Source organism: Phalaenopsis equestris, unplaced genomic scaffold (assembly GCF_001263595.1).
Source record: "Phalaenopsis equestris unplaced genomic scaffold, ASM126359v1 Scaffold000618, whole genome shotgun sequence".
Classification (NCBI taxonomy): domain Eukaryota; kingdom Viridiplantae; phylum Streptophyta; class Magnoliopsida; order Asparagales; family Orchidaceae; genus Phalaenopsis; species Phalaenopsis equestris.
In genome coordinates this window covers 361,639-370,016 of record NW_018165058.1, presented here as the reverse complement: position 1 = coordinate 370,016, position 8,378 = coordinate 361,639, and the positions used below count along the sequence as shown (strand labels likewise).

General features: G+C 36.9%; 1 protein-coding gene across 1 annotated transcript in view; it reads right to left on the bottom strand.

The window, feature by feature from the left end:
• Positions 1 to 8,378, bottom strand: part of LOC110029970 (ABC transporter G family member 36-like) — a 13,870-nt gene that overhangs the window by 1,028 nt on the left and 4,464 nt on the right. The window contains exons 2-23 of the mRNA XM_020732485.1: positions 5,908 to 6,291; positions 5,695 to 5,815; positions 5,510 to 5,598; positions 5,338 to 5,422; positions 5,097 to 5,256; positions 4,920 to 4,996; positions 4,720 to 4,773; positions 4,435 to 4,525; positions 4,006 to 4,307; positions 3,648 to 3,929; positions 3,253 to 3,569; positions 2,995 to 3,155; positions 2,767 to 2,870; positions 2,167 to 2,323; positions 1,933 to 2,058; positions 1,734 to 1,849; positions 1,314 to 1,646; positions 960 to 1,250; positions 777 to 860; positions 565 to 698; positions 240 to 467; positions 1 to 130 (exon numbers count right to left, since the gene is read on the bottom strand). Coding sequence (XP_020588144.1) covers positions 1 to 130; positions 240 to 467; positions 565 to 698; positions 777 to 860; positions 960 to 1,250; positions 1,314 to 1,646; positions 1,734 to 1,849; positions 1,933 to 2,058; positions 2,167 to 2,323; positions 2,767 to 2,870; positions 2,995 to 3,155; positions 3,253 to 3,569; positions 3,648 to 3,929; positions 4,006 to 4,307; positions 4,435 to 4,525; positions 4,720 to 4,773; positions 4,920 to 4,996; positions 5,097 to 5,256; positions 5,338 to 5,422; positions 5,510 to 5,598; positions 5,695 to 5,815; positions 5,908 to 6,291 — 3,826 coding nt within the window. The remainder of the gene's footprint in view (positions 131 to 239; positions 468 to 564; positions 699 to 776; positions 861 to 959; positions 1,251 to 1,313; positions 1,647 to 1,733; positions 1,850 to 1,932; positions 2,059 to 2,166; positions 2,324 to 2,766; positions 2,871 to 2,994; positions 3,156 to 3,252; positions 3,570 to 3,647; positions 3,930 to 4,005; positions 4,308 to 4,434; positions 4,526 to 4,719; positions 4,774 to 4,919; positions 4,997 to 5,096; positions 5,257 to 5,337; positions 5,423 to 5,509; positions 5,599 to 5,694; positions 5,816 to 5,907; positions 6,292 to 8,378) is intronic.

The window sequence follows — 8,378 nt, the reverse complement described above, 5'->3', positions numbered from 1 at the left end:
TCTTTCCCTGTAAAATACTGTTCTTTCGACGGCAACAACTGGCTGAACAGTGGAAGAATTTGAAACTCCCAGGAAAAGTACGGAAGAATACATGGATCCCATGGCATTGAATAGATCTTGTTGTTTATCCCTGTGACATAAAGTTATTTAAGATATAATGCATTATATTTTGTTTCTTTTGACAAGATGGAGTAGGCATAGAGCACATTTCAGTTTCATCAAAACTAGCACAAACTTACTTTCGTTTACCAAGGTCCCAGAACATCGTACCAAACAACAGGGCAATAATCAATGTGAATAGAAACCTCACTGCAGTATATGAAGTATTTCTCCAATATGAAAGCCTTTGTTTCCAAAGGCAAGCCATGCATTGTGTGCTGAAGGACTGAGAGTACTGTGTGGCGAAGTGGAGGTCAATTGCACCAGGAGGTGGTGTGCTAAGTTCCTTGATCAAACATTTATTCCTTCTGCATTGCAACATGAAACCATTGCTTAGTCATAGAACAGCTCAAATCTGAGAGCTAAAGGTATCTTTTTTTTGGAAAGTTTAGGCAGGCTACTTACTGAAACAATTCAGAATTCTTATAGACCTCACTAAAATCCAGCCCCAGGATTTCTTCTTGGGCTACTGTGGTAACTTCTAACATCCATGTTGCAGGATTATAGCCATCTTTAACCTTATTTACACCTTCAATTCCCTAATAAAAGTTGCCAGTGTTAATCTTCAACCATTGGCTTAGGACATCTTGCACAGGCACAATGCTTCCTTTACTCACCTCAAAGTAAGTTATTAGATGACAAGAATGGTGTCCCAGCGGACCAACATATATCTCTTGCCCGCCTCTCTTCATCAGGAAGAGCTGCAGTCAGATAGAAAATACATTACTGCAATATGCACTTAGGCAGCTGACCAAAACAGGGAGATATTCAATTATACTTGTATCAGCTTAATCTCTTACCTCATCAAAAGCTTCAAATATATCAATGCTAGGCTGATGAATGGTACAGACGACCGTTCTCCCAGTATCAACAGTGTTCCTCACCGTCCTCATTACAATAGCAGCAGCACGAGCATCAAGTCCGGAGGTAGGCTCATCCATGAAAATAATCGAGGGATTAGCAACAAGCTCAACAGCAATCGTCAGTCTCTTTCGTTGCTCGGTTGATAATCCATTTATACCTGGCAACCCCACTAATGCTTCCCTTAATGTTGTAAGTTCAACAAGCTCCATCACCTCTTCTATGAACATCTGTTAACAAACACTTTATCAGTGCGTTTAAGGAGGGAACATCATACTATTCGTTGAAAGTACCTTTCTTGTTGCAGAATCAACCTCAGTAGGCAACCGAAGCCATGCTGAATATACAAGAGACTCGTAAACTGTCACGTGGGGGGAATGAATATCATTTTGTTCGCAGTAACCTGATATTCGAGCGAAAGTTTCCTGATTTTTTGGATATCCATTTACAAATATGCTTCCATCTATATATCCACCTGTTTTTCTTCCAGCCAAAACATCCATTAATGTAGTCTTCCCTGCACCACTAACGCCCATCAATGCTGTCAGCACCCCTGGGCGAAATGATCCACTTACGCCCTTTAGAAGCTCTAAACGATCTTCTTGAATGCCTTTTGCCTTCATTTCCTGAAAATAAAGGGTTCTTTTTGTAAACAAAAATACTTGGTCAAGCTTTTGCTAGAAAACGGAAAATAGAACATTATGTAGAATTACCTTTGGCATGTCCACTGAGTACCTTACATTGTCAAAGGCCATGGATAGCGGTGCAAAAGGAAGGACCATTCCTTTCTTTTTTTCATGGACTTCAATGTCAACTTCTTTGGGCATGGCTGCAAATTTTTTAGCACTTTCTATTAGAAAAATGCTTTGCTGAGATGGGATAGAGTAGAAGCACCTTGGACATAATAATTACCCTTGGGTTGGAACTGACCATCAGGCCTATTATCTCCTATTAATGATTGGTCTGTTACTTTTGTTATGTTTGCCTGCTTCTCCTTCAGACTTTCTTCAGATATTGTTGGCTGAGCTTTCCCAAATGCTGTGATTTTCTTAGAAAATGTTATTTAGTCTATTTATTTAATCATTTAAGTTCTAAGATCATGATATGATTATAGAGGTGCCAGCTATTATGGGTGAAAAAACTCACGTTTCAAATAGGTGAGAGCTACGGCAAAGAGGAAATTGAAGAGGAATATATATCCAGTCAATGCACCCAGGCCAATCCAGTACCATTTTGCTTCAGGGAAAATTCCACGTGACTTCAATACAGTCACTCCAAGTGGTTCTGATGATCCCGGAAGAGTCTATGGCCCCATTATCAAACATAAGAGATTAGTGCTTAACATCAACAAAAGTTGTTTTTAAGCTTATCCATTAAATGATGGAAACATTATTTCCTTTTTTGTGTCAATCTTCTTCCATCTTTGATAGTGTAATAGGACAAAATCTTTATGTAAATGACTTCTTGGTTTAAATTTTCAGTTTGATTGAATTTGCCTTGTCCAGTGTATTAGATAAAACTGTGTTGTCTATATTTTTAGCAAATTTATTAGTTTATGTTAACATAGAAAGAAGCACAATTAGATTTAAAAAACTCGTTAGGAATATTTCTGACTAAAATAGTTCCTTTATTATTTTCATTTTTCAGAAAATCGACACTTCTATAGATGTTAAGTACATTATTTTTTCAATGTTGGACAAATGGAACTATTGTAGCTACCATGTGCAAATGCAGTCATCATCTTACATGCTTCCAACTCTTCGCAAGGAGCTCATTGGTTGTGATGGCATTCTGCGCATACATCAAAGGTGATATCCAGTAACCCCAAATCCACCATTTCTTTATATTATCTGCCAAAGGTTTAAATCAAAATGGTTGGATCAATATAGAAGCCATTAAAATAGCACTAACTAGTGAGGAAATTGGCTTAAACTAGAATTACTATTAAATAAAGAATTGGTAGACTGCATGTACCATGTGATAGAATGAAACCACCCAAAATCAAAATCACAAGCAAAGAGAATGATCCAAATGTATTTGCAATAATCATCTCTCTCCCTAATGCAGCTAGGAGACGGAATAGTCCGGATGCCATTTGGTTGACAATTAGGAGCAGCAAATACTGTTTAAAAAGCCTGCATGGAAATTGTCTTATTCCGTTAGTTTAATAAGTGCCACATTTGTAAAGATTGATCAAATCCTTGTCTAAACATGGATGTGACATTGCTCCACCTTTCAACATTCGGATCGAATCCTATCACATAATAAGTGAGAAACACCCAAACTCCAACTTCAATGAATGAAATCGGAACCTTTAGTATCCATGATGGAAGTGCATAGGTCCATGCTGGATAAAAGAGGCAGTCCCTTTGTTTGTAGAACACCGGGAGCTTCACAATCGTCAAGGCAAGGTCTGAAAATCCATTAAACATGATCATAACTATTGAGAAGAAGAGTGCACCCATGTAAATACCCCCACTGGCAACTGAATCACGATGCATGTTTGTCCTTAAGAAGAGTGTCATAACAACGATTGACATTATTGTTAGCTGTTGGGAGAGCTACATGTTAGTTGGTATACGTTAAATCAGATGAAAATATTAAGCATGGTTGGAAATGCCACTTACTTGACATGCTCTGAAACAATAGACAAAAGAGTTGCGCGTCATCAGCAACCATTCTCTTGATATACATATTTTTAGTAACTCTATTCTATTGACACCATATTTTGAAGTTGTCAGAGCAGCAGGATGGCTTTTGCACTTGTCAAATGAGACTGAGAGCTCGTTCTCCAGTTTCTCACCAACGTGGAATGATTGAAATGCCTCGCTAAACTCCTTTACACTCACAAATCTGTAAGGTTCCTCATGGCGTGCCCAGTATTGTTGTTGATCTTTCCTTGAAGTGACCTGAAAGCCAATTAGATTTTTGTTATCATTTTATTTGAAGTTTTTGTAGTCTGTGTGCTACTAATTTGGAACCTACTTCCTGCAAGAAGTCTGCTATCCCTTTTCTCTCCGGGCATTTGAAGCCCATTGCCTCAAAGAAATCTAGGACATGCTCTCGAGGACCCTGGTACACAGCCTGACCTTCTGAGAGAAGAATTATGTCATCAAAGAGGGCGAAAGTCTCAGGTGCTGGCTGGAGCAAGGAGATGACTGCTGTGCCATCTAGTATGTGAATAGAATGTTTTAAAGAGTTCACAATCTGGAAAGTTGTTGAGCTGTCAAGACCAGTGGATATCTCATCCATGAATAAAACTTTACTCGGCCCAACAATCATTTCACCTGTATCACAGATTGAATGTTTCACATAAACATAGAGGCAAATCAAAGCAAGGATACAGTTATACATATTACATCCGTGAGATTGAGAAGTTATTTTCTCAGAGGCTTATATCATGACTGGATTTACCTGTCGTGAGTCGTTTCTTTTGTCCACCTGAAATGCCTCTCCTCAGGTTATCTCCGACCATGGTATCAGCACAAACTTCCAAATCTAAAAGCTGTAAAAAAAAATTACTTTTCCTGCCAGCAAATATGTTTCTGTTTTTATTTTTATTTGTGCTTCCTGAACAGGGACATAAAATTAATCCCTCTAGTACAGTTATTTGTATGTACCTTCAATGATTTTATTTTATTTGTGCTTCCTGAACAAGGACTTAAAATTAGTCCCTCTAGTACAGTTATTTGTATGTACCTTCAATGTGTAATCGGTGATTATGCTGGCCCTTTGGTGCTCAATTAAAGTTGCCTGTAGTTTATGAAAGTTAGCTTGATTTACAGTGCAAAAATTTTATCATTATACATACATAAAAATGAAAGATTAGCTTGATTTACAGTGCGAAAATTTTATCATTATACATACATAAAAATGAAAGATGGATTTTTTTTCCTCACCTTCATAAATACATCAATATCTGGGTCTGGCTTTATGCGTGCTTCCTTCTCTCTTCTTGCTAGTTCTGCCAACATGTCTACAGATTTTTGCACAGATAGATTAACCATTTTTCTACCGTTTGAACAAAATGTCTAAATATCCTTTTCTGATTGCTTAGATATAGTAATTATGCTCACCATAACGGGCACCAACTCCCTGACATCTTGCAGAGAATTCTAAGGTTTCACGAACGGTCATCTCCCCAAGATGGAGGTCGTGCTGACTAATATAGGCAGATGTTTTTTGGGGCACAAATTCCTCCATTTGATGACCATTGTAAGTTACTGTTCCTGAAATCTTTCCTCCCGCCAAAGAGAATCATACATGATGTTAATATGTTGGTATAAAGGGTTGATGGAAAAGGGAAATTATAATCACCTTCATATCGGAGCCCAACTTCCCTGCCAGCGCCAGCAAAAAAGTGGTCTTTCCTGATGCTGGAGGTCCTAGGAGTAGAGTCATCCTGCAATTTTCAAAATATAACTTCATCAAAAGGAGAAATGACACTACGTTTCCAGTTCATCTATGTAGCTAGAAACTATAGCAATACCTTCGAGGCTTGATGATTCCACTAACATCATTAAGGATGGTTAACTTTTTCTTCCTGCTTGGTAATATATGGACGTAATTGGCAAAGCCCTGGTTCACCAAGAAGACATATTAAATTTAGCATTTTGATCATGAGATTATGTATTCCTTCTTCTCCAGTGTTTTCTGATCATATTTTATGATTACCTCGAGGACATTGAAAAAAAAATTCACAAAAGATGGCAATCCTCTATTCCCCACATATGCTTCTGCTTCAACTCTGAGGTGCTCGTAACGCACTTCTATGGTGGGTAGCTCAATTCCAACACTGAAAGAAACCCATGCAACCGATTTTACAAAAAATTCTGCAGCATTAATCAGAAATTCTACCTAATCTTACGAGTGTCTGATAAAATTTACCTATCAATGCGGTTCTTAAGCTTCAGCAACAGTCTCTCATGATCTTCCTCTGTAACTCTTACTAGTCTCTGTAACAATTGCCTTCTCTGTTCAGGTGCAAGGTTTTCTATATCAACTTCTTTATATCCTTCTTCCATGTGAAGTATACCCTTCTGCAGGCGGCTGTAGGTTGGAAGCTTTTCGAGTGCTGCCCATTTGAGGGCCTCAAGATCGTCTTCTTCATTTGAGGATTTAGAGAAGGCATCATCTCGTGCCCAAATTCTTGAGCTGCCTAGTCTTAGGCTACTTATCCTCCCTAACTCCCCGACCTCCATTATAACCAGTAAAGCTTTTAAGGAAGCTCTCTTATCTCTTCTTGCCTTCCTTTCTCTTATAGATGTCCAGCTGAAAAAGAAGACAATGTAACAACCAGTAAAACAAGATGAATAGATTCTCTCTTACTTTCAATATTATTACGGTGGCTTGAGACAAGATGGGTATATGGAGCCATTTTAATAGCTCTATAAGAGCTGGAAAAAGCAAAGTAGGAATGCTGCATGAGCATTATACGGTGTCACGTTTTCCCAACTATCATTTCATTAGTTTCCTGCAAAGAAGGATCGTACGTGGAGCTATTTTGATCGTTGAAACCAGTTTTGTTCTTCGTTTATGTAGAATTTAGCTACAACTGTATCCCTCTTTCAAATTGGTTCTCAAAATGGCTTGCCTTAAAATCAGTATAACTTATCCAAGCTTCTCTTCTCTGTCATCTCATGGCTCTTTTTGTCAATTTCAGCCATGCATGCTCTCTGCTTAGTGGATGCAAGAGCGGCGAATTTATATACAAATGTGTACATGTCAAAATAGTCCTTGACTATTTAAATGTCATCATTTTAATTTAATTTTAAAATAATTACAGATTATTTTAATACTTTTATAAAACCACGTGGCAGGTGGTGAGGCATTGGTGGGGGTAAGGCCCAGTGTTCGATTATTGAATTAAACTCATGTTCAATTCTAATTAATAATATTTGTTAAAAGCACCATCAAACCTTCCAGTTGGTTATCATTTTCAAGTTTCTAGTGGCAGCACAACTGAATTTGAGGCAGCTCCACCATGTAAAGCATATCATGGGATTAAGCGGTGAGTTAATGCTTCTTTCCCGTGAATATTCTTTTGGAAGATTTACGTTCATGTCACTCAGTTTCTTTGTATTTGCATGTCTACCCCTAAATATTAACTTTTACTCATATGCCACCTGAAAATGTAAATACATAAGAAATGGGTGTTAGGTATGTAAATGTCCCCATTTTTTTTGTATTTTTTGGCTTATGTTGACTGTAGCGTGAACAATTAAGGATGAAGCAAGCAGTGATGTAAGAGCCCGCCTGATTCTGAGAACAAGAAGCCGAATGGAATAAAAGGTTTTCAGTGCTAAGTAAATTGAAATTGGCTTTGTCGAAAAAGTCGACTTAAGGAACTGACTTTCACGGGTCATCATAAATAATCCTTGCAAAGATGGGTGTTGTAGTTCCCCGGGAAAATAAAATAAAATTGCCGGCATTGACACGGGTATGATCGAGATTTAAGATCGTTGTTATTACGCCGATTATTTTTTAAAAGCGACCGCAAAGATGGGTGTTGCAGTTTCTCGGGAAAATAAAATAACACTGCCGGCATTGACACGGGTATGATCGAGATTTAAGGTCGTTGTTATTACGCCGATTATTTTTTAAAAGCGACAACTAATTACTATTGATATGTATGCAAATGCTACTCGTAAAAAAACATAATTATATGATGAAATAAAATATTATTAAAGTTATTTGAAAGTATGAATATTAATATTCATATGAAACATATTAAAGTAGAAATATTAGAAGAAAATTGTAGCTGATTAGGGAAATTAAATTAATATTAAATAACTATTAAATTAGGTAAGTAAAATATATTAAAATAAAAGAGGATAATAGCTCTTATATTAACTTTATTCTGTAATATACAGTTTAATTGTGTCACGTGTATTTTTTGAACTTTTTAGTTTGATATGTAAATGGCAAAGTTCAATACGCTTCAGATGCATGTTGGACAAATGCATGCCATATACGTATTCGACATAATAATGTTGGATAAATGGTGATAAGTATTTGTGTTAGCTGATAGTAGGCTATAGAAGATGGGCAACAATGGAAGCCGGCTCTGATCGATGGCGGTTGGCGGCGAATGGGAGATGGGGGATGTCAACTACATATTTAAAATTTCTTATAGGAGAATTCTTAAGGTGGTTGATCAATTTTCAATATTTTCTAAGTTATGGAATTCTCTTGCTCAAAGTCATCATCAACTACATAAAACTTAACTTATTTATGAATTCTAGAAGGAATATTCGGGTCATTTTAATAAAAAACTTGAACACTTGATTAAGACAATTTAAATGGATAATCTTTGATAATGATATATATATATATATATATATATATATATATATATA